The 26,127-nt window shown below is 44.2% G+C and overlaps 1 protein-coding gene across 1 annotated transcript in view; it reads right to left on the reverse strand.

Moving 5' to 3' along the window:
- Positions 1-365: 365 nt before the first annotated feature.
- The window catches only part of LOC140204310 (sestrin-3-like), a 54,730-nt gene continuing 28,968 nt past the window's right edge, over positions 366-26,127 (reverse strand). Inside the window, exons 2-10 of the mRNA XM_072270923.1 lie at positions 16,132-16,197; positions 13,171-13,368; positions 10,953-11,135; positions 9,497-9,736; positions 7,667-7,817; positions 6,551-6,669; positions 5,300-5,490; positions 3,396-3,540; positions 366-988 (exon numbers count right to left, since the gene is read on the reverse strand). Of these exons, the coding sequence (XP_072127024.1) occupies positions 899-988; positions 3,396-3,540; positions 5,300-5,490; positions 6,551-6,669; positions 7,667-7,817; positions 9,497-9,736; positions 10,953-11,135; positions 13,171-13,368; positions 16,132-16,197 (1,383 nt within the window). The 3' untranslated portion in view covers positions 366-898. The remainder of the gene's footprint in view (positions 989-3,395; positions 3,541-5,299; positions 5,491-6,550; positions 6,670-7,666; positions 7,818-9,496; positions 9,737-10,952; positions 11,136-13,170; positions 13,369-16,131; positions 16,198-26,127) is intronic.

Consider the following 26,127-nt stretch of genomic DNA (forward strand, 5'->3'; position numbering starts at 1 on the left):
CCTGCGCAGATTTGGACTCCAAAATCAGTTTTTAAACGTTGTGGATTCTGTCATTGACTGTTCAGTAGGTTCAAGAAAGTCAACCATGCTTATTTGGCACACTGCATTATGGCAGTGCTTACTTCGGTAACCACTAACTAGGGCAGGGAAGAACATTCACGTTTCACTCATTAGTGCCTTTGTTTTGGATAAACTCAAGAAATGTTATGCCCCACTGGCTCACGATACTTCCTTTCTTCCCCTATTCAGTCACCCGAGATTTACTAAATTCACAGCTCGTTGGCACAGTTAAAACTCTGCTCCCTCCCCTTGCCCTTCACTCCCACCCACCCCCCCCGAACCCACCTAACACACCCCCCCCCCGACTCATACACACACACACACCCAAACACACAAAGGCTTTGGATAAGTCTTAAAACCAAAAGTAATATGGCAAGGATCTGGAAACGCCATTCCAATATGAAACAGACTCAACACGTGTCAAACATATTTTCTGTTATTACTATTCATAGCAAAAATAAGTCTTTCTTTTCCAAAAAAAGGGGGGCTCATCCGTCCCATCATCAAGGCTTGATGGTAGTCACGCAAACCACTGATGCGATAGCCTTTTGACATCTGAAAACTTAGAGAGATTGAAGATCCTCAAGTGAATACTTGGTGCTGAGGCATGAAACACTTTTGTGAAGTAACATTGCTCTCTGTACATACAGTCACAATGCTTGATTGCGTCATTGTCAATAATTGCACATTAACTGTCACAGACATTGTGACATGGTTCCAGCTGCCCTGCGATGCCTCCATCCAAGAAGACGTTCAAGTCTTTAAGCTTATGTCCAGTCTTTATTTTTTTTTTAAAAAAAGTTCCCCGCAGGTAAGGGCATCCTTCCTTTTGACCTTTCTAAGAGATCATGTAGTGGGTTATTGCATGCAGTGCATAGAGAAGCTCTGCCTGCATTCGAGCTTCCAGGATCAACAGATTCACACGAACCTGCAACAGGAAGAGAAAGGCAGTTGTTTTAAAAAAGAAAAGTAAATTTGCTGGGAACAGCTTTTCTGTAGCTTGGCACAACACTGTGGGATGAAGGGCCTGCATCTGTACCATACTCTTTTCTGTTTGGGTTCAGCTCTCTTCTGTTACAGGCAAACCAAAGAGCGAGGTTGCAGAAATGAAACTTGAGGAACTTTGAAACATCAGAGGAAGGGCCTACATCTTGTAACAAGAACCAGGGGCATAGGATGTAGAACAATACAGATCTTTGTTCCACAATGTTGTGTCTTTTAAATCTACTCCAAGATTACTCTAATGCTTCCCTTCCACATAGACCATAAGACAAAGGAGCAGGAGATGGCCATTCAGCCCATTGAGTCTGCTCTGCCATTTTATCATGAGCTGATCCATTCTCCCATTTAATCCCACTCCCCTGCCTTCTCACCATAACCCTTGATGCCCTGGCTACTCAGACACCTATCAATCTCTGCCTTAAATACACCCAATGACTTGGCCTCCACTGCTGCCTGTGGCAACAAATTCCATAGATTCACCACCCTCTGACTAAAAAAAATTTCTTCGCATTTCTGTTCTGAATGGGCGCCCTTCAATCCTTAAGTCATGCAGAGTCCTCCTAAGGCAGAGATACATTAGTCCGCCTAATGTATCTGCCTCTACCACCATTCCTGGGCAATACGTTCCATGTACTCGACCCTCTCCTCTGACATCCTCCCCTTTCCTCCAACCACCTCAAAATTATGCCCTCTTGTATTAGCCCAGGGGTAAAAAAAGATGCTGACTGTTCATTCTATCAATGCCTCTTACCGTCTTAGATATCCAAATTAAGTTCTGTTCTACGAGTGGAAGTTCACTCTCTTTAGTTGCAAGCAAACAGCAATAAATCAAAAAGCTGGGATTGCAGAAATGAAATTAAGAGGAATTTTGACACAGTAAAGAGGAAGGGCCTACATCCTTTAGCAGAATCCAGGGGCATAGAACGGAGCAGTACAGCACAGTACAGACACTTCAGCCCAGCACATTGTGCTGACCTTTTAACCTACCCCAAGATCAATCTAACACTTCTTTCCTACATAGCCCTCCATCTTCCTATCATTCCTGTGCCTATCCAAGAATCTTTTAAGAAGTCCTTAATTTATCTCAGGGGTCCCCAACCTTTTTTGCACCGCGGACCAGTTTAATATTGATAATATTCTTGCAGACCGGCTGATGGGGGAGCGGGGGGTGTTCGAGTAGGGCTGCCAACTTTCTCACTCCCAAATAAGGGACAAAAGTAGCAGTCAAATACGGGACACTTGTGTTTACCCCAAGAAAGACTACCATGACCATGAAGCCTTGCGCGGGCACCTGCCGATTTTTTATCCCCTCCCCACAAATCGGTTTTGGCTTAATCTTCCCGATTCTGTTAAGTGAAACTACACAGCATATACCTTATTTCTACTTTATATAGGCTGTGTATTTATCATCATTCCTGCTTTTACTATATGTTAGTGTTATTTTACGTTTTGTGTTATTTGGTATGATTTGGTAGGTTATTTCAAGTTCAACAGTGCGTGCCAGGGAATGAGGAAAGGTGCAGCCGACTCATATCGTTTCTTATCACCAAATCATATCGTTTCCTTGAGGCCCGGTACCGGTCCACGGCCCGGTGGTTGGGGACCACTGATTTATCTGCTTCTACCACCATCCCAGGCAGTATGTTCCATGCACTTAAAACTCTGTGCAAAAAAATGTCTCTGGCATCTCCTCTATTGTTTCCTCCAATCACTATAAAATCATGCCCTCTAGTATTAGCCATTGCCTGCCCGGTGGGGGGGGGGGGGGGGTGTGTGTGTGTGTGTGTGTGTGTGTGTGTGTGTGTCTCTGTGGGGGGGGGGCGGAGGAGAACCCTTAGGCTTTCGGTCTTGTGTACAACGGCAGATTTCAGTGGAGGGACAATAACCATACAGTGGCTGATGCCCCACTGCTGTGCCCACTTGGCACACTCGTTAGAGTGCATGTGACTCTCTAGACAACCACTGTCCAAAGAAACAATGAAGTAAATACCCCCATTTACAAGTTCACAACACCTCGTACACAAGAGATTGAGGGGAAACATACCTCTCTAATAACATACTCCAGCATTATATACACAAGAAAACCTGCAGATGCTGGAAATCCAAAGCAACACACACACAAACAAAATGCTGCAGGAACTGACAAAGGCTCTCAGCTCGAAATGTTGACTGTTTACTCTTTTCTATAGGTGCTGCCTGGCCTGCTAAGTTCCTCCAGAATTTTGTCTGTGTGTTGCTCCAGCATCTTATAATAGCTTTACAGAAGGGAAAAGATGGCCTTTTCTCTTTCCAGTTGGGTTTTGTTGTCAGGGTTATTCCGGGTCACCACTCACCTTTTCTGAGTATTTAAACTGTCTCCAGTACCTCTCAAACATTTGAGGTTTTGTTTTTTCAGGATAGCAAGTCACAGTCTTCAAGTAAACCTTAAGATTCCTCTCCAGGAAATGATTCACTTCACCGTAGTCATAATCATCGTACCTGTCACATTGAAGGGAGAAAAATAGCATCAATTAACGCCAATGTTCTCCAGAGCATCTGCGCCAGTGGATTGGTACAAATTATTTTAGACTGTCCCTTTCATGCTGTTTTACGGTGTAGCTTTAATCATTTGTCACACGTATATCAAAACGTACAGTGAAATGCATCGTTTACGTCAAGTAGCAACATGGTCCGAGGAGGTGCTGTGAGCAGCTCTCGTAATGCTGTGCTTCTGGTGCTGAAATAGCATGCCCTCAACTTACTAACCTGGACATCTGTGGAGTGTGGGAGGAAAGCAGAGCACTTGGAGGCAACCTACATGGTCACTGAGAGAAGGTACAAACTCCTTACAGACAGCAGTGGGAATTGAAGCCCGATCACGGGCACTGTTCAGTGTTGCACTAATCTGCAGTACTACTCTCCTGCCCTTATGATCACAAATCCCTACCAAAAACTTTGAGATATGGAATACAAATTTTTTATGGAATTTATGTGGGGGGGGGGGAAGAGAGAGAAATAACTAAATGGACAAAATAAAAAAGCATCAACAAATTTTGTCCATCTGTGTCAACTGTTCACATTTTGGAATACGAGGATACCTATGGTTTTCTAGGAGAGCAACTCCTCCTTAACGTGGGGAGGTTCTGTAAATGCTGTGTTAATGAATTTGCTTCCACACTGTACATCTGATTATTTATTAATCAGCAGCTTTGGAACACCGGTATGCTCACCACGCGGGCAAACTCACTCCCCCGAGCTGTACTAAATCATTGAGATGGAGATAGGAGACTGAAGATTAGAGTGAACAAGTAAACTGCTGGATGAACTCAACTGATCAAGCAGCATCTGAGAAGGGCAAAGGAAATGCCAATATTTTGGATCAAGAATCTACATCAGGTTCTTTAAACCAACACAGCAAGCTCACAGTCCATACAGACTCTGATCCAGCAGCACGACCTGAAACGTCAACACTTCCTCTTTCTCCTGGGTTCCTCCAGCAGTGTGCTTTTGCTGCAGATTGCAAAGAGCTTGCTTCAAGTTCTTCCTGTGTTCCTAAGGAAGGCAGGGTTGTTGGGAGGAAGCCACAGTGGAGTGAAGGGGAGGGGAACTCCTGTGATACTCCCGACCTTGATAATAATCCAACAACACTGGTTGGCATTTGTCATCCAAAAATTGCAAATGAGTCTGAGGAAGGGACCAACTCCCATGAAATGGGCCCATTAAGACCAAAAAAAATTGATCCAGTCTGATTTAGCCACTGAGAGACGACAATTTTTTTGTATATAGGAAGTATTCTTGCTCAGACATCAATTCGTGATACATAATTATGAGGGGTATGGATAGAGTAAGTGCAAGCAGGCTTTTTCTACTGAGGTTGGGTGAGATTACAACTACAGGTCATGGGTTAAGGGTGAAATATGAACTATTTCAAGGGAACTTCACTCAGAGGGTGGTAAGGACGTGGAATGAGCTGTCAGCTGAGGTGGTGGATATGGGTTCAACTGCGACAGTTCAGAAAAGGTTGGATAAGTACATGGATGGGCGGGGTGGTGGGCTATGGTCCAGGTGTGGGTCGATGGGTCTTGGCAGAGTAACGAACAGTTCGGCTAGACCGACCAGATGGGCCCCATTTCTCTGCTGTAGTGCTCTATGACTCTGAGAATGAAATACTTCCTCGTTTTTGCTCGTTCTGTGAGTTTTTAAAAATTTTGAGAACTCTATGGTTTGTTGAAAAGGATCTTGTATAAATGGCAGTTACCTAATACCAAACATGCAATGGATGTAGTTCCAAATTCCTCTCTTTAGCACTGAGAAGTCACAGCCTCGTTGCTTGGCCATAGTGCCATTCTTCAGACTGTACACAGTGCGGAACTTCTCGTCAAGGAGGTGGCCAATATCCGAATACAGACGGTTCACCAGCGAGAACCCATGGTCTTCCCAGGAGTAGTCCTGCAGGAGAAAGTGCAGAAAAGCGTTAGGGAGTGCTGGGGCACCGGATGAAGAGACTTTTCCCTGCCATCTCAAGGGCCTAGAAACTTACTGCTTTGTCTTACATATCAGCCCTCAGCTTTAAATCTGCGCTACAACTTCATTGTCCAAAAGCATGAACGTTGACTGGTCATCAAGACAGTAATGTACCGGGCCCCTGGTCTTAGACTGGGGTTGGTATCCCCAATTTCTACACCGATCTCTACATCAACCTCAGATGCAATGGCAACCAAAGACTGAGGGTCAAGATTAGAATGGCAAATTGTTCCTTTTGGGATATAAATGTTTATAGGTCTACGTCACCCAATTCTTTGGTTTAAGTCCACCTTGTTATGAGAGTAGAACTTTAGTTTCAAAGGTAACCCTGTAACCACACTGGTGTGTGCACAGTTCGTCAGCCAAGCCCCAGTGTCAGCTCCTGTTGTTCAGCAGAGGAAGTGAAACAAGCAGGAATGAGCAATGGTCTAAAGGACAAGGAATTTACAATGCCAAGTTTGCAGACGACTTTTACTACTCCCTCTTAACTTTATAGATCTGTGTTACTTTCATGTCTGGAGCAGATTGTATTTAAATCAACTTTAGCTGTGAGCTCTCAAACCTTCTAATCATCATCTCTTTTTCTGGAGTTCCTATAACCTCTACACCGAGCAAGTTTTTTTGACCTATTCATTCTTCATTGGTGGCATCACTCCGTAACTGTCCTTTAATCTGCCGGACTATTCCAAAGAGAAGTTCGGAGATGCCCACATCGCCATGGATCCAAGACAAACAAAACATGGCAAGAATGACAAATTTCCTTCACTGTAGAATGTTACTCACAGGCCAGCAGCTTGATTAATAATATTAGATTATTAATTTCTTTACCTTAATTTGAATGTCTCTAGATCAGAAGTCCATTTCAGTAACCTAATCATTATACCACTGGACCATAGTCTCTCCACCTTAACTTCAAAAAGGCTTTCAAAATCGTGCTACAGGACATCCTTTGCCACAGCGGAAGATCCAACGGATGAAATTTTACCTGAGCTCGGAAAACAGGAAGCTGCTCTCCACTTCTTCGGGAAAACTCGGGATAACCAAACTCAGGGTCTTCTACGTAACAGGACAAGTCAGGGATAGTAACAGGTTTGTCGTCCGGAGCTGTGTAATCAAAGAGTGAGGCGTTAGAATCAGAATCAGATTTAATATTACTGGCATATGTTGTGATTTGTTGTTTACACTGCTGTAATAATAAATTAAAATATATAGTGCAAAAAGAGAAAGAAAATAATGAGGTAGCGTTCACAGGTTCATTGTCCACTTAGATGGGAAGATTAAAAAGCACTCACAAAAACAGAATCTTATCCTGTCCTAACTCAGTACTGAGTGTAGTAGTTTCCCTTCTCTGCTTACAGTCCAGGCCTTGGCAGGTCACTCATGGCCAGGCCTGTACTAGTCAATCGCTTGGCCTTCAATCTGGAGTGAACCAGAGGTCTGCTGATGTGGCTGGGAAAGAGCCACACAGATCACCGTTCCACAGGGGGACCATGGAATGGAGCTTCAAAATACCTTCCATTCCACAGCTGAGGCGGGGGTGGGGCTGTTTTTCCAGCACAGATGGAAAGTTGGCCGGATCCGAACCCAGGACCACTTACTTTGAAATCCAGTGTGGATGTGCCACTACACCCACCGGCTGGCTCCTGGGGTGGTGGGGGAGGAGAGGGGAGGATTTGCATTGCATCCAAACACGTTAAGATGACTAGCATTTCCTCAGCTTCCTGGGAGAAAGTCCACAACAGCCGGCGATACTCCAGAGGAGAGAAACCACTCACTGGCATGGGGAACCGGCACTTGTGTAGAGAAGATTTAAGGGCCAATGGGATCAGCTCAGATGGGGATCTAAGCGAGCCAGTGGGCCAAAGGGCTTGTTTCCATGCTGTGTGACAGAGAAATCAATTATTTTGGAAGACTAATCATCTCCTCCAAGTCTCAGCTCCTCCTCCAAGACTATTCATCTCTTCCCAGTCTTAAAGGCAGCACAAGTGGAGATTTCAGAGAGGTTACCAATCTTCTCAAGATGAAAGTAGCAACGACAAACTTTACACCAGATCAGTAAAGCAGGAACAAATCAGACACCAGCTGAGGTGACCTTGCTTACCCCGGTTCACTGTTGGTGGACTGGTGTCCTTTTCCGTCTCTGATGCAATCCAGGTTTCTTCCCTCAGCATCTCATCTTCATTCTCCTTCTCTGCCTGGAATTTCTGCATCTTGTCCACCAAATATTCGGAATCACTGGAGTAATCCACCGACTGGAAGGAATGGAAACGAAGTCACTCAGCGCTGGCTCTTTTCCAGGACATCAGACTCATTCGCCTCCTCGCCCCAGGCTCAGGGCTTCACAAAACTGTTCCTTTTCCCCCCCCCCAATACCCTTCCACTGGACCACTGTGCTGCTGGCAAAATTCATTCCCTGTGCAGAAAGCCAGAGTCTAAAGCCGAGACACAAAATAACTTATACTCTACGAGCCAAAGTTTATGCTCCCTCCCCTGCCCACTCTGGATATGCAACTTCAAACAATCTCTTAATCTTTGGCAAGAGGAACAAGAGAAATCATGTGTTACTGTGTGCAGCTCTGGTCTTCCACCTACAGGGAGGATTATCAATAACATTGAAAGAGTACAAGGATGTTGCTGGGACCCGAGGATCTGAGTTATTCAGAAAGACCAAATAGGTTGGGGCTTTATGGTGCATTTTGATAAAGCTATACAAATTTATGAGGGTATAGATAGGGTAAGTGCAAGCAGGCTTTCTCCATGGAGATTGGATGAGATGAAAACTTTGAGGTCATGGGTTACGGGTGAAAGGTGAAATATTTAAGTGGACCCGATGAACTTCTTCACTTAGGTGATGGTAGGAGTGTGGAGTGAGCTGCCAGCCGAAGTGGTGGATGCAGGTACGGTTTCAACATTTTAGGTTTGGATAAGTACATGGATGGGAAGTGGGCTACGGTCCAGGTGCAGGTTTAGGTGGGGCTAATAGTTAGTACAGACCTGTTGGGCTGAAGGGCCTGTTTCTGTGTGAAAGTGCCCTTTGACTCCAAGAACAGCTGAACTTGGAAACAGAACCACAGCAGTAGAGACTTCCCCAAAGACTTGGTCACGGAGACCAAGGAAGTCAAGTTAGAGGCTTGGTTAATATTGAGCTTGCAATTTTTAGCCACGTCCACGTTCTTAACCTTGGTCCCCCAGCACAAGGTTAAGGAAATCAAGAGGCTGATTGATTGCCACGCAGCCTCTGGCGTGGTTATAATATCTGAACTTGGACACTAGACAAACTCAGGACTGGACCCAACTGGAATTACACTGCCTTCTGTTTCAGCTCAGGCATGACCAGAGGCTATTTGGATGTGGTGCTACAGGAGAATTAACTCCAGCAGCCATCAGCGCTTTCAGAAAGTTTGTGACTGTGATTACCTGCACCTAGGTTTACCGAGGCTGCACATGCAAGCACTACTCTGTGCAAACGTACATCTTATAAAGGTGTGAGGGAGAAAAATGCTGTGGAAGTGCAAAATGGAGGCCACATCAGGTTGGGCTGGTAGCAGCCACGTGGTTTGTTTGAAACTTCACCCATTAAATGGAGACACAAGGGACTGTGGATGCAGTAACCTGGAGCACCAGGCAATGTGTTGCAGAACTCAGTGGGTCAAGTGTGGGGGGGGGGGGGATAGAAATTGGCGACGTTTTGGGTCAAAACTCTGCAATATCGACAATTCTTTTCCTCTCACAGTTGCTGCTCAACCTGCCAAGTTCCTCCAGCAGATCGTTTGTTGCTCCACCTGTCTCTCAGCCAAGGCAGGTACAACCATAATTCTGGACTAAATAAGGGATCTTCTCTGCGCAATTAACCGGAGCTGCCTGACAACAGTACCACCGCTCTCCGCGCGACCCCACGCTTCCGCCATCCGCCCTTCCAGCTGCTGCTTACTCTTCGCCTGCGGTGAACCACGGAGGGGTCCGGGACGTTGCCGTTCCCGTTGGTAGTGTCGCCAGAGCACTGGTTGTTGATCGACGACGGCCGGAGGATGTGACCGCCTTCGTGCCCTCCTTCAGCACAGATCCCGCAGCCAAAGACGAAACTCGCCAGCGAGTGGTAGTGAGCCAGCAGCACTACGCCATGGACCAGCTCTGCCAGTGACCAACAGTGCTCGCCGATCTTCAGCAGGTTCTGCGTGCGCACAAAGTTGAAAACTGTAATTAATTATATTTACCTCACCAGAGCTTTGTGAGATGAGGTGAATGAAATCCTTTCCCAGGCTATGAATATTATGAAGGGAAAATTGAAAGGTACTCATTATAACACATGAACAGTATAGCGTAGTGTAAGCCATTCAGCCCACAATGCTGTGCCCAACTCTTAACCTACTCCGAGATCAATCTAACCCTCCCTTCTACAAAGCCCCCCACTTTTCTATCATTCATTTATTTACCAGAGTCCCTTCAACGTCCTTAATATATCTGCCTCTAGTACCACCCCTGGCAGCGCACTCCACACACTTACCACTCTCTGTTTAAAAAATAAAACCTATCTCTAACATCCACCCCCCCCCCCATACTTTCCTACTTTCCTTCCCACCTTAAAATTATGCCCTTGTGTATTAGCCGTGCTGCCTGGGACAAATGGGCTGTCTATCTATACCTCTTATTATCTTACACATTTCTATCAAGTCATCGCTCTTCCTCCTTCCCTCCAAAGAGAGAAGTCTTAGTTTGCATTTCCTCATATGACATGCTCTCTAATCCAGGCAGTATCCTCCGCACTCTTGCTATTGTATGGAATCCTTCCCATTATGAGGTGATCAGATATGAACGCAATACTCCCAAGTGTGGTCTAACCAGAGCTCCTCAGAGCTGCAACGTTACCTCGTGGCTTTTGAACTCAACCTCTTAACTAACGAAGGCCAACGTACCATGCGCCTTCTTAACCATCTATCAACTTGCCTCTAGTAACTACAACTAGGAGTTTGAGAATGCTAATTTGAGGAGAGGTTCACTGGGCCAGCTGGATAACTCAAAGAGTTAACATTAGTAGGGTAGGTTAATTATGTTATAAAAGCAGAACAAATTTAGATCCCGATACAGAACCGCAGTAGAGACACAAAAGATGGCAGATGCTGGAATCCGGAGCATAAAACAAATTGCTGGAGGACCTTATCAAGTCAATCAATATGGACGGATGCACTGGGATGGTCCAATGTTTTGAGTCAAGACCATTGAAAGAGTTCCTTCAGCAGCTTGTTGTTTTACCAACAAGATAACAGTAACAGACTGAGCCTCATTGAAGTGAGGATGCTTATGGTTATGATCCATTCGAAACACATTTCTTCCTTTCCAAAGTGGTCAAATTGTGTGGCGGACGTGATGGACGCAAGGCTGACGCTCACCTCAATGTGTTGCTTAGTAATGAGCCAGGGCCGATGTGCCAGGATTTTGTTGATCTCGTTGAGGTTCCTCAGTCTCTGCGGGATACAACCGAGCCCCTGTAGCCACTGTGGGTCACCACCCACCTGCAAGAACTGATTAATGTGAACCTCCACCAAGTACAAGGACTGGTGTCGGGCTGCCGCCTAGCACGGAGGGAAAGGGAAAGAAGGTTCGACAAAAATTAGAGACAAGAGGTTCTACAGATGCTGGAAATTCAGAGCAACATACACTCACTCACTCTGCTGGAGGAAATCAGCAGGTCAGACAGCATCTATCGAGGGAAATAAACAGTGGAAGTTTCAAGCCAAGACCCCTCATCAGGACTGGAAAGGAAGGGAGCAGAAAGCAGAATTAGAAGAGGGAACCCATCACCTGCCAGCTGGTACTGTTGCCCCTTCCCTCCCCCTGATCCTGGCTTCTTCCCTTTTCCTGTTCAGTCCTGATGAAGGGTCTGAGCCCAATACATTGTCTGCTCATTTCCTTCCACAGGTGCTGCCCGACCTGCTGAGCTCTGCCAACATTTTGTGTGTAATAATGTGAATTGGTTTAGGATTATGGGCTTGTTGCAATGATAAGTTGAATAATGCATCACATTTTCTTTCAAAGGCAATATTTAGTGGGGGGTGCGGGGAGACATGGAGGTAGTGGGCAGTGGAGGGATGGTAAGGTAGGAGGAGGAAGAGTTATTGTGTGATCACTATGAGGAAACCACTAGTGAAAATGCTGCAGAAATCTCCACACTCACTAAATGCACCGGTGTAAAGACCACCGTTTATAATTTGTCCGCACAGTCAGGGGTTCCCAATCTGTGGTCCACGGGCTCCTCAGTCAATGGAAAGGCTCCATGGCATAATAAAGATTGGGAACCCCTGGCACAATGTGAACAGAGAACCTCTTACGCAGAGAACTCAGCATCACCTTCTCTCCTTCATTAACCCATCTCTGTTGAGCTGAAGTAGGAAAATACCAAAGTTTACACAATAGCTTGAGGCTGGGATTTTAGTGCAGTGTTGAATATAATGAGGAGGCTGGAAGCAAAAGAATCTCATCCCCCAGGGACACATGACAGAAACCAAAGGAAGGTTTAGGGAACAGTCTTGTACGGAGATCTCTTTTGGTTTCAACACATTCACTTTCATGTTGGACTAGATTACTGCAGTACCAGATTCCAACACTAGAGGATGCACATCAAGTTTACATGATGAGATGTCACAACCTGATCTAGAACAATTGCCTACCTTGAAGTGTCCACTGTGAGGACACTATTGCTAACTGGCTTTACAAATACCTTAAATTTCAAATTCTTCTCCCTATTCCTTCTTGATCTCAGTCCTCCCCGATTCCATACTTTACGCCAAGCCTACAAATCCACATCATGTGCTTCCCAGATTTTCCGTGCTGAGTTGCAGCACCTTAGCTGAATAGATCAAAATTCTTGAACCCATCTTTAAATCTTTCCGCAGTCCAACTTTCATCTTCCCTTTCATGATTGAATGACACAGTTTTACAACCACCCATCACCTCTCAGATTCCTACTTCAATCCCCCCCTCTCCCACCCACCCACCTTCCCCCTCACCTGGCTTCCCCCCCCCACCTTTCTTATTCTGGCTTCTTTCCTCTTCCTTTCCAGCCTGTTCAAGGGTCTTGACCCAAAATGTTGACTGTTTATTCCTTTCCATAGATGCCACCCGACCTGCTAAGTTCCTCCAGCATTTTGTGTGTTACATCAATGAAATGAGTTGAAAAACTTTATGGCATTACTTAACACTGTTTTAACAACAAAACAGGAATTTTAAAAATGCTCGAAGCACTCAGCAAGTCTAAGGAATCTGGTTTTGCTTCTCAATTTTTCTACAAATACAATTTGTTATTCATGAATGCATGTTGAAACGTAACACGGGAAGGGAAAAATGCTGAAGAAATTTTTTAAATATTTTTTTTCCCATAAAACTTTAACCCCAAGGTTCCAATGGCCATGCATGCCCCCCCCCCCCCCCCAGGAGTTCCTGTGGCCAACCAAGTTTGTGACTCAGCCAACGGAGCGAGTGACTCTGTGGGTGTTGCAGTGCTCCCCCTGACTGTCCCTCTCTGCCGCCAGTCTCTAACTTTGCCATACGGAGATTTTGGTTAACATCACTCTAAACTGTCAACAGCCTTCAAACGCTCGCTGGCCTTACCATGATGGCGATGTAGTGTCTGTAGTGGAAGGGGAGGGGTCCGTCCATGTGCAGCAGGTAGTGTTGGGTTTTCAGGAATGACTCCAGGTACTGAGGGTGGCATCCCATGAGCTGTACGACTCCATCCAGGCAGCTCCTGCTGCCCAGCGCCTTCACAAACAGATGGGCACGATCACTCTCTGTGCTCACCTTATTGATCTACGTGGTAAAAAAGAACGAGAACAGGGGAAAAAATATATCAGTCTAATTCCTGTTGACTGTAGATGGACTGGATCTTACAAATCTTTCCTTCGCTCGATCTATACCAAATATGGAAGTGCTCCCATTACAAAGGGAAGGCAAGAAGCAGAGTGTAACTGTAACAAGAGAGGTTTAATCTTCTATCTTCGCGCAAGCATTTCACCACCATGCTCATACCAGCTAAAGGTGCTTAGAGATACAGCAGGGAAACAGGTCCTTTGGCTTACTGAGTTCCTGCTGACTTGACTGCCGAACACCTATAATCCTCTCATTCAAGATTGCTTAATGTCATTTCCTATGCACAAGTGTAAGGAGAATGAAATAATTGTTACTCTGGATCTGATACAGTGCAAAAAATACACACAGACACGAGATCAGGAATATAATAATAATGAAAAAATAATAATTATACATTAAGATAGCTTATATACATTGATTGTATGTTCATCAAATGACAATAGACTGTACTTAAGGTGACTGATGGGAAATAAACTCATGGTGGAGTTAGTGGGTGGAGGTGTTGATAACTATATAACAATTACAGCACAGAAGCAGGCCATCTTGGCCCTTCTAGTCCATGCCGAACTCTTACTCTCACCTAGTCCCACCGACCTGCACTCAGGCCATAACTCTCCATTCCTTTCCTGTCCATATAGCTATCCAATTTAACTTTAAATGACAACATCGAACCTGCCTCAACCACTTCTGCTGGAAGCTCGTTCCACAAAGCTACCACTCTCTGAGTAGAGAAGTTCCCCCTCATGTTACCCCTAAACTTTTGCCCTTTAGCTCTCAACTCACGTCCCCTTTGAACCTCAGTCTTACTGCTTGGGGAAAGTAACCACTTTTGAGTCTGCTGCTCTTGGCATGGAAGTTACGTCGCCTCCTCCCTGATGGGAGTGGGGCAAACAGTCTATGAGCAGGGTGGCTAGGATTCTTCATCATTTTGCTGGCCTTTTGCTGGCACCCTTCAGCATACATGTCCTTGATGGCAGGGATAGGTGCCAGTGATGCATATGGAATTTATTTCTGTATCTTATATTAATTTCATTCTCTCTTCATTCTATGAACTCTCACGTGATTTTACTACTCATCTGCAACTAAGGACAGGTTACAATAATCAATAATCTACAGACCCATACTTCTTTGGGATGTGGGAGGGAAGAGGAGCAGCTGGGGGATTCCCATTAGTCATATGTAGAACATGAAAATTCCACCCTGGCAGATCGTGATCAAACCTGCATCCCTGTTGCTGAGAAGCAGAGGCACTGCCAGCTGTGTCACTGTGCTACCAGATTCTGATTATTTTTTTTGGTTTAAAAAAAACAGGTTACCCAGGTTTTCTGTGTTTTGCTATGGACTTGGACTATAGACTGTTCTTTTTCAGTCTTACAGGTTTTATTAATATGCTGTGCTTTTTGCCTGATCTTTCTCATTTTTTTGTGTGCAGGGGAGGGGGTTTTGGGGGTGAATGTGCCAGTTCTGATTTTGTGTTTTTTTTTTGTGCGGGGAGGAGGGATTTTGCGGTCGATGATCGTGCTGCCATTCTTTTCTTTCTTGGTTTTGTGGCTATCTGGAGAAGAAGAATTTCAGAGTTGTATACTTTGATAATAAATGAACCTTTGATTATCAACACAAAAGATCAAGAGTTAGAAATTCTCCTAGGATTGTTACAGAATGACTTGTGAGAGCAACACTATAAGCAGCTTGTGAAGTCCTGAAACCAAACTCCTACAGGCACAAGCAGCAGCTGATATGCTTGTCCACAGGTAGCATCAGCAATCAAGATAAAACTGTTGTGGGGTGGGGGGAAGATGAGGAAAACCGGAGGGGCAAGAGAGTCACCTCAGGCTGCTGGCAAACAGTAATAGCTGGCTGTATAATAATACAGGTGTAAGAACAAATGTGATGACAACTCCAGAAGATGGGGAGAAAAAATTCATTTAAAACTTATATCCCAAAACAACAAGGATGATAAATATAAACAATTGCAATAATTACTCTGGAAATGTCTTTCCAAAACTCACGGATTAGATCAACTCACATTAAGACGTACTGAAAAAGATCAGATTTCATTTGTCACACGTACATCAAAACACACAGTGAAATGCGCCTTTTGCATCAAATCAAATCAGCGAGGGTTACGATGGGCAGCCCACAAGGGTCACTACGCTTCTGAAGCCAATATAGCCATGAGCAGAAATCACTAATCCTAATCCGTACGTCTCTGGAATGTGGGAGAAAACCAGAGCCCCCAGAGGGATACCACGTGGATACTGGGAGAACATATAAACTCCTTAAGGGCAGCGGCAGGAATTGAACCCCGATCTTATAGCCAGGGCCGCAAGGCCATGTGCTAATTGCTATGTTATCACAGAGTAGACTGGCAACAGGGCAAACTGCAATAACTATTCAAACCTGTGAACTGAAATAGAAATATGTGTGATTCCATTCATGAATTTTGTCTTGTAACCTGCTAGCCAAAAGGCGATGATTATTCCTTGGTAGTGACGGCCTTGTGATTGAACAACACACTGACTGCCTTTTATAACTGCACACCATTAGTGGAGTGTTCGTCTGTTTGGGCCTGTTCTGTGATTTGTTCTCTTGCAGCAAGGTTGCCTTGTAGTGGTATCAATATCTAAACAATCCTAATGACTCCTTTTCCCTCAAATTTCCCCCAAAATTACTCGGAAAAGATGGAACCAAGTTCAACATTACCTCATGTTCCGGTATCAATGCGTTCTGTCCATTATTGCATGGTCGAGGGACCCGGTTTGTCCGTTCCTGTAAGAGAACCAGGAGGAGACTTCTTACTAAACATCACAGGGGTGGAATAATTCAAGGCTCCAGTCACATCCCGCAAGCAAGAATGCAACTCAATCTCATTTTCCAATTAGTACTTTTCCAATATCTAGAAATTAAAAATATGAAGCCCACTGTAATGGTACTGTACAGTTGAAAAGGAAAACAGGAGGGCATCTCAATGGAGAACATATGATTAGAGAGCTTAAAGTAAAAGAACTCCAAGGGGCAAGTGATCATAATGTGATCGACTTCACCCAGAAATTTGAGAAGGAGAAGTTAAAATCAGATGTATCATTGTTATAGTGGAATAAAAGGAAATTACAGAGGCATGAGAGAGGAGCTGGCCAAAGTTGAATGGAAGGGGACACCAGCAGGGATGACAGCAGAGCAGCCATGGCTGGAGTTTCTGAAAGCAATTTGGAAGGTGCAAGATAATAGACACATCCCAAAGAGGAAAAAGTATTCTAAAAGTCAGGATGATGTAACCATGGCAGACAAGGGAAGTCAAAGCAAACATAAAGGCTAAAGAGAGGGCATATAATAGAGCAAAACTTAGTGGGAAATTAGAGGACTGCAAAGCTTTTAAAAATCAACAGAAGGCAACTAAAAAGTCATAAAGAGGGAGTAGGTGGAATATGAAGGTAAGCGAGCTAATAATATTAAAGAGGATACTAAAAGATTTTTCCAGATACATAAAGCGTAAAAGAGAGCTGAGCATATATATCTGACCACTGGGAAATAATGCTGGAGAGGTAGTAATGGAGGACAAAGAAATGGCAGACAAACTGAATAAATATTTTGCATCAGTCTTCACTGTGGAGAACACTAGCAGTATGCCAGAAGTTCGAGAGTGCCGGGGTCAGAAGTGAGTGAAGCTGCCATGCTTGGGAAACAAAGGTCTGAAGGCAGATAAATCACCTGGATCAGATGATGTACGCCTCAGGGTTCTGAAGGAGGTCGTTGAAGGGATTGTGGCGGCATTGGTAACCATCTTTCAAGAATCACTAGATTCTGGAATGGTTCTGGAGGACTGGCAAAAATTGGGAATAAAGGGAGCCTTCTCTGATTGAGCGGTGTTCCAGTGGAGTCTGTTTTGGGACAGATACTTTTTACATGATATGTCAATGATTTGGGCGACACGATTGATAGTTCTGTGGCCAAGTTTGTGGACAATACAAAGATAGGTGGGGGGACAAGTAGTGTTGAGGAAGCAGGGAAGCTGCAGAAGGACTTAGACAGATTAGGACACTGGGCAAAGAAGTGACAGACGGAATATAGTGCCAGGAAGTGTACAGTCATGCACTTTGATAGAAGAAATAAAAGCATAGACTATTTTCTAAATGGAGAGAAAATTCAAAAATCTGACTTGCAAAAAGGATTTGGGAGTCCTTGTGCAGGATTCATGAAAGGTTAATTTGCAGACCGAGTCTATGGTGAGGAAGGCAAATTCAAAAATGAATGCTAACATTGCAAGGACTAGAATATAAAAGCAAGGACGTAATGTTGAGGCTTTATAAAGTGCTGGTGAGGTTTCTCGTGGAATATCGTGAGCAGTTTTGTGCCCCTTATCTAAGAAAGGATGTGCTGATACTGGGGAGGGTTCAAAGGAGTTTCACAAAAATGATTCCAGGATTGGAAGTCTTGCATGAGGAGTGTTTGATGGCTCTAGGCTTGTACTCCTTGGGAATTCAGAAGAATGAGTGTAGATCTCATTGAAACCTATAGAAATGTTGAAAGGTCTTGATAAGAGTGGATGTGAAGATGATGTTTCCTATGACGGGGGAGTCTGGGACCAGAGATTACAGCCTCAGAATAGAGGGGTATCCATTTAGAATGGCGATAAGGAAGAATTTTTTTTTAAGCCAGAGAGAGGTGCATCTGTGGAATCTGCAGCCATAGACAGCTGTGGAGGCAGTCATTGGGTATATTTAAGGAAGAGATTGATAGATTCTAGATTAGTCAGGGCATGAAGGGTTATAGGGAGAAGGCAGGAGATTGGGACTGAGGGGGAAATCGATCAGCCATGATCAAATGGTAGAGCAGACTCGATGGGCCAAATGGCCCAATTCTGCTCCTATGCTTTATGCGCTTATGTTTTATGAGAGGTTAGTAGTTGCGTGTGGAATGGGGAGTGGGGCAGTGTCCACAACCAGACAAAGTAGTCCAATGATTGTGGATCAGAGAAGGGACATTGCTGGCTCTACGAAGCCCTACTATAAACACAAGGCTGACGAATGAGTTTCAAAATAACCGAGGGTGTGGAAAAGCACACCAGGCACATGCGATGCAGAGCTACAAATAAGTGTCTGCTGAGTGAAATGTGGAACAGTCCTGTTGCTTGAATCTAGGCCATGTCAACACAGCACTGGAGTGATAATATACCAAAGGACAGTAAAACTCCAGTTAATCCGATATGCCCAGGCCTTCAGAGATGCCATTCAAGTAGATTTTCCACACCACTGAACATAATTCCAACAATGTTTTAACATACTTCAAGCTCACCTCTTTATCTAAAAAAGCATTCCCACAAAGAATAATACATTTTCCAAGGATTCTTATTTTTATTTATTTAGGAATACGGCACAGTAACAGGCCCAATTACACACCTGACCCAGTTACCTATTAACCCATACACCTTTGGAATGTGGGAGAAACCAGAGCAATCCAGAAGGAAATGCACATGGTGTCGGGGAGAACATACAAACTCCTTGCAGGTCACCGGTGCTGTCAGAGCTTTACGCCGCTGTGCCACTGACAAGTTTAAAGGACGATCAGTATCAAGGCTTCAGTTAGCTTAAAGGATGCATGGGAACCAATGTCTCGATGTGTAGATGGGGAGCACCGCAAACATCTGGTTAGTCCGATGCTGGACAGCATGTTATCGTAATTTTACCTTGTCCTTTACTCTAACAGAAACAGCGCACTATAGTACGGCGTGGCAGAGAGGAGGGCTAGAAGGCAACCAGGAAAATCGGAGGGAATTAATTCAACAGAAGCACAGGAATTGAAAGCTGGAAGTATAGAAGAAACCGAAATAGAAAACAAATAAAGAGAAAAAAAATGTCTAGGAAAGCAGAACTAGTGAAAGATGTAAATTAGCTGAGGAAAACAGTAAGAAGAAAATATGATTTGCAGAGAAAAAGGGGTGAAACGTGATCAGAGATGGTAGAGAAACAGAGCAGTCCAAGGCATGGACGTACAAAGATTATGAAAGGGAAAGGGGCAGAATGCAAAAAGGGGAGAGTGTGATAAACACAGGCCAAAATTGAATGATTAAAAGGTCAAACATCACTTAGCTCGGAATAAAACAAAGTTACTTTTTTTAAAAAAAAATTAACATGGGTCTGTTTCACAACGATCACACCCAATAACAAGGCCTTCCATAGCCTTTGGGAAGGAACGTACTTCGTTACTCCCAGTAAAGCAGACTCTGCATTACTGTCTGGTAACTATAAGCCTAACAAGAGGTTCATGGAGAAATCAACAACTAGAAGAATGCTTGAAATAACTGACAGTACGAACCCAGCAGTGAAAGTAGAATTATTTCTGCAATCAGGCATTTAAAAGACAAAGATCAGCTTTATTTGTCACGTGTGCATCAAAACACAACGACCAACTGTACAAGGATGTGCTGGGGGAAGCACACAAGTGGAACCATCTTTCTGGCACCCACACAGCTTACTAACACTAACCTGTACACCTCTGGAATGTAAGAGGGATCCAGAAAGAACCCACTATTTACAGACAGCAGCAGAACTGAATCCGGGTCGCTAATGCTGTAAAGCGTTACACTAACCACTATGCTACCACGCTGCCCCTTACAAACACTGCACAGCACTTTGAGAGATCACTGTTCAGGACAATGACACTTGTTCTTTTTAAAAACTCCAAGGTCCCTGCATTCTGTTTGCAAAGGACTATTCACAATACCAAACCCTGCCTAGAGAGTCCATGCAGAAGACCTGCCATATTCTCTGTGTGCCCTGCACCATATACCCAGTGACCTACAATTGCTTAATCACATCTGCCTCTTCAAAATAAAAATCATAAACATATTCTTTAGCAGACAGTACTAAGAACCAGAACTGTTCCTTACTTTTGCAATCCAAAGTTAACAACAGGATCCTCCAAGTATTAGAGCAGTCAGGTTCCTCAAGATCCAACCTCTCGGTCTTGGAGCAACATTCCAGAAAATAGTACCAGATAAAATAAAGCAGTTCCCTCAACAGCTTCAAGTAGGATTGCAAATTTGAGTCAAGCAAAAATATCTGACCTAGAATTTGGGCTACAAGCCACTGGAATAATTGCATAGCGGGGAAGGTGCAAACAACAGGAATTCTGCAGATGCTGGAAATTCAAGCAACATACATCAAAGCTGCTGGTGAACGCAGCAGGCCAGGCAGCATCTGTAGGAAGAGGTACAGTCGACGCTTCAGGCCGAGACCCTTCGTTAGGTTAGTCCTGACGAAGGGTCTCGGCCTGAAACGTCGACTGTACCTCTTCCTAGAGATGCTGCCTGGCCTGCTGCGTTCACCAGCAGCTTTGATGTGGGGAAGGTGCAAAATTCTTTTCAAAGGAACGCAAATACGCGTTGGGCTCATTGTTTGTAAATGCCAATCTTATTTGTGGAAGCTTGGGGAAGATGTTTTCTGAGCTTCTGCACTTTGTTCACTAAGATAAGTCAAAACTGACATGGGTTTCTTAATGCCAAAGTGTTCCATTCCTCAGCACAGAAATGTCCTACCTTAAAGATCATAGGAAAGGTAGTTAGCGTTTCTTTAAAATGCCACTACAAGACTTCTCCCATCCAAGTTGCAATGCTAGATTGATAATCTCGAAAGAGGCTGTGTGCAGTGCATCATGTTGGTTGGCTTAAAGCAACAGTACCAAAGGTGGAACAAAGAGGAACTTTGGATCGTTACATTTACCACACGTCAACACGGCACGATTCAAAGCCTTTGTATCGCAAATGCAGCTGACAGCTTTCTCTTGCCTTTTACAGTTTGAGAGGAAACTTTCTTTTGGTTTCCTGTTTCAAGGAGTTCAATACTAAAATTCACTTTCCTCGTGCCCAAGAAATATCATTAACTCTTTCTTTCACAAAGAAAATGTTCCCTTATCCTCCGCTAAATGAACACCAAAACAAAAATGTAATTCAGTTTTTCTGCATGGAGTTGCTGGAGGAATATTTTGTGTTCATTAACTTTCAATCCCAAAACATTACCTGCCCATTTCCTTCCATAGGGGCTGTCTGGCCCAAAAAGGCTTTTTTGTTTCTCTCCAGATTCCAGCACTTGCAGCGTCTTGTCTCAATTTTCAACCTGCCCTTAATAACTGAGACCTTGTGGTTATATATGGATCTGTACTTGGATCAGAAGGACGGGGGAGATCTCACTGAAACCAGTTGGCTACTGGTTGGACATGGAGAGGATGTTTCCATTAGCAGGTGTTTAGGAATGGACAGCACAGCCTCAGAATAAAGGAACACACACACAAAATGCCGGTGGAACGCAGCAGGCCAGGCAGCATCTATAGGAATAAGTACAGTCGACGTTTCGGGCCGAGACCCTTCGTCAGGACTAACTGAAAGAAGAGATAGTAAGAGATATGAAAGGGGGAGGGGGAGATCCGAAATGATAGAAGACAGGAGGGGGAGGGATGAAGCTAAGAGCTGGAAAGTTGATTGGCAAAAGGGATACAAGGATGGAGAAGGGAGAGGATCATGGGATGGGAGGCCTAGGGAGAAAGAAAGGGGGAGGGGAGCCCAGAGGAAGATGGAGAGCAGGCAAGGAGTTATTGTGAGAGGGACAGAGAAAGAAAAAAAAAAGAAAAAATAATAAATAAATAAAGGAATGGGATAGGAAGGGGAGAAGGAACATTAATGGAAGTTAGAGAAATCAATGTTCATGCCATCAGACTGGGGGCTCCTCTGCTGTAAAGATGAAGCCACACTCAGGTTGGAGGAACAACACCTCATATTCCATCTGGGTAGCCTCCAACTTGATGGCATGAACATTGATTTCTCTAACTTCCATTAATAACCCCTCCTCCTCTTCTTACCCATCCCTTATTTATTATTTTTCCCTTTTTTTTCTCCCTCTGTCCCTCTCACAATAACTCCTTGCCTTCTCTCCATCTTCCTCTGGTGCTCCCCTCCCCCTCTCTTTCTCCCTAGGCCTCCCGTCCCATGATCCTCTCCCTTCTCCAGCCTCGTATCCCTTTTGCCAATCAACTGTCCAGCTCTTGGCTCCATCCCTCCCCCACCCGTCTTCTCCTATCATTTCGTATCTGCTCCTCCCCCTCCCACTTTCAAATCTCTTACTAGCTCTTCTTTCAGTTAGTCCTGACGAAGGGTTTCGGCCCGAAACGTCGACTGTACTTCTTCCTATAGATGCTGCCTGGACTGCTGCGTCCACCAGCATTTTGTGCGTGTTGCTTGAATTTCCAGCATCTGCAGATTTCCTCATGTTTGCGCTCAGAATAAACGGGTGTCTCTTTGATTGAAGAAATTCCTTCTCACCTCATTTTCAAAGGGTGTTGAATTTGTTATAATGGAGGGCTGTAGAGATCAAGTCATTGAATGTATTTAAACAGAAAGCAATAGACACTTAGTTGGTAAGAGGGTTAAGGGTGTTAAGGTTATGGGGAGAATGGAGTTAAAAAACAAATGATGGAGTTGACTAAATGGTATAATCCTGTATTTTATGCAGCTTATGATTTTATGTCAGGATAGTTTTTTGTTGGGATTATGCTTTACTGAAAGGTCTTAAGAAAAAGACAAAAATAATTGGGTGTTGCCAGAGTGAATATTTAAAAATTCTGCTTAAAACATTTCCCCAAGTATGAACTGAGGTCACACACCAACACTATTATCAAGGACTATTGAAAACAATAGAACTGTTATCTAATCTCAAATACTTGTTAAAAAAAATCCTGCAGTGGGTGAAAGAGGAGGTTTGGAATGTCCTTGCCTGTTAAAAGGCAGAAAAGTACTGCATTTTTGCTGTGCCTTTCGGAGATTTCAATACTCTGGAGGACTTTACAACCAAACAGGTTTTAATTGTAGCAAAATTATGTAGGAAATATGCTAGCCAATTTGGACTCAGCAAGGTGCAACAATTGCATGTTAGCTAGTTGTTTAATTCCTGCTTGAGGGATCACTACATGCCAGTATACCAACTCCCCGGACCTTCTTCAGAGATATCCCTGGCTTATTTTGCATTGGTCTGAGACATTACATCGGGCCTTGCTTTAATGTCTCTTCCAAATATGGCACTGTTGGCAGGTTGATCTGCATTCAGAAGAGCACCAAAGTCTCAGTATGGCTCAGGGGCACAAATCTCCCAAGTCCAACCCAAAGTCTCAGTCTGGTTCAAAGGCTCATTGGTCTCCCAAGTCAGACCAAGATCTGATTCAAGAGGAAACAGTGCTACTAACATAGCTCCAGCTTCACAGGAAACTGGCTTCAAAACAGGGAAAGCATGGAGATAAAAGAGTTTGAGGCCAATAGTTTGTATGGACAGAGCGCACACAATTTAGGATAGATTTAGCTCACTGTAAAATAAAAGTAAATTGTGCCATGCAAGGTCCCAAGCGGGCTGCAAAAGGAGTGGGGGATAGGTATGGAGCTAGTAACCCCACCCAGAGCTACAGAATCATCAACAGAAGCTCCAAAGACCTGGGAGGGGAAGGGTCTTTGAAGATGGGCTACACTTGGGGACTGCTTAAAGACTGGCCCAGGATCGAGGACTCGGATGAGCTGCTGGCCCAGCAGGGGTAATAGCCTTAAGATGATAAAAGTAGCAAAGCCCTTTAGATAAAGCCTTGAATTGCCCAATGTAACGCAGTCTGCCAAAGCAATTAAAGAACTATGTGTGAACAGATACCAGGATCTGGTCCAGACCAACATGGGACGCAGCTCGAAAAATTTCATGCATCTGTTAGACTTCACTGGAATTCAGTGCATTCTGTGAAGATGAACTCATAAAATGCACTTTATCATAATACAACTTCAGCTCTGTTCACAAAGTTTCAGCACCCTGTTTTAAAGAACACCAGTCAACCCTGTAGATACCAAAGGCAAGACTCGGTTCAGTTCTCAGGGCACCCTCTTCCCGCCCCAAGATTCCTTGAAAGTAATGATCTACTATGGAGCAGTCACACAGGCTTGTTCTAGGCCTAAATCCAAATGCTCCTCATTCTTGGAACAGTAACCAACATTACACAACATCCACTTTAATGAAAGTGCCAGCTGTGGTTCAGTCTGTAGTACTCTTGCCCAAGAAATGAGAAGGTTATGGGTTCTAGATGCATTTGAGCTCAAAAATTAACACCAACACTCCAATTCTGTCTGTCTGATCAGATATTAAACAAAACTCACAAGAAGAGACTGTAGCCCACCCGTAGGACAGAATTGCTGTTTTCATTATTTCTTCAAAGATCATTGGGTGGCAAAGACCAGCATTTTGCTAATTAGTCTTGAATACAATGGCTTGCTAGGTCAGCTGAAAGTTCAAAGTAAATGTATTATCGAAGTAGGTCCATGTCCCCATATACAACCCTGAGATTCATTTTCTTGTGGTCATACACAGTAAATCTAAGAAACACAATAGGATCAATGAAATACCATACCCAACAGGATGGACAAACAACAAGTAATAAATATTGAGCATCCTTGAAAACGAGTCCATAGGTTGTGGGCAGTTCAGTGATGGGGTGAGTGAAGTTATCCCCTCTGGTTCAAGAGCCTGACGGTAATAACTGTTCTTGAACCTGGTGGTGTGGGTCCTGTACCTTCTTCCTGATGGCAGCAGCGAGGAGAGAGCACGGCCTGGATGGTGGAGGTCCTCGATCGTGGATGCTGCTTTCCTATGACAGGGCTCCATGCAGATGTGTTCAGTGGTGGGAAGGACTTTGCCCATGATGGCCTGGACCGTATCCACCAGTGTCTGTATGACTTTTCGGTTCAAGAGCACTGGTGTTTCCGCGATGCAACGGAAGACAAATTGAGAGTTTGTGGAGCTGGAGCCACATATGGTTCAGATTAAGGACAACATATTCCCCTCCCCCCCCAACAGACACCAGTGAACCACTTGGGTTTTGATAGTCACCATAAATAAATTGAATCCATTTAATTAATGGGATTTAAATCACCCAGAGAGTTTTATGCTCACGCCTCTATGTATTTCTTTCATTTTACAGCACGGTAACAGGTCCTTCCGGCCAAACGAGCCCGCAGCACCGAAATAACTGACTAACCCATATATCTTTGGAATGAGCACATGGTCAAGTGGAAAACATACAAGCCCCTTACAGACAGTGGTGGGAATCGAACCTGGATTGCCGGCACTGTGAAAGCAGTACGCTACTGTGCTGCTTTCGGGCTTCAGATAGCTAGTCCAGTAAACAACACTTTACCCTGAAAGAAATCACATGCCGCTATCCATTGTCCAACACTTAAGTCAACTGAAGAGTCCATGTGGAAGCAGGCCAGTAACTCAAATCTCAGTTATTATCCATTTTTCTTCGGTTAACATTTAAAGTTAACTCTGTTTCTCTTTCCACAGATGCTGCCTGGCCTGCTGAATATTACTAGCATTTTCTGTTTTTATTTCAGACTTCCAATGCCTGCAGTTTTTGTTCACACCCCCCCACCCCCAATAGTATTGTTTCTCCCATGCTTGACTTTGCAGTGAAGAAGGGGACCTCAAGCGCAAGGGGTCAAAGTCATTACTGGTGCCCCAGTTTAAAGCCAATCTAGTGCATCATGTTTGATTTATTAGAATTTCTAGGCCCAGTTTTAAAGCACCTGGTTATCAGAATAGGTTTGGCCATCTGTCTGATTATTCTGGCAAAGCAGACAAAAGAGAGATTTGAATAAGGTTTTTATATAGTGAAATGATTAGATTT

The sequence above is a fragment of the Mobula birostris genome, chromosome 10, assembly GCF_030028105.1.
Source record: "Mobula birostris isolate sMobBir1 chromosome 10, sMobBir1.hap1, whole genome shotgun sequence".
NCBI lineage: Eukaryota > Metazoa > Chordata > Chondrichthyes > Myliobatiformes > Myliobatidae > Mobula > Mobula birostris.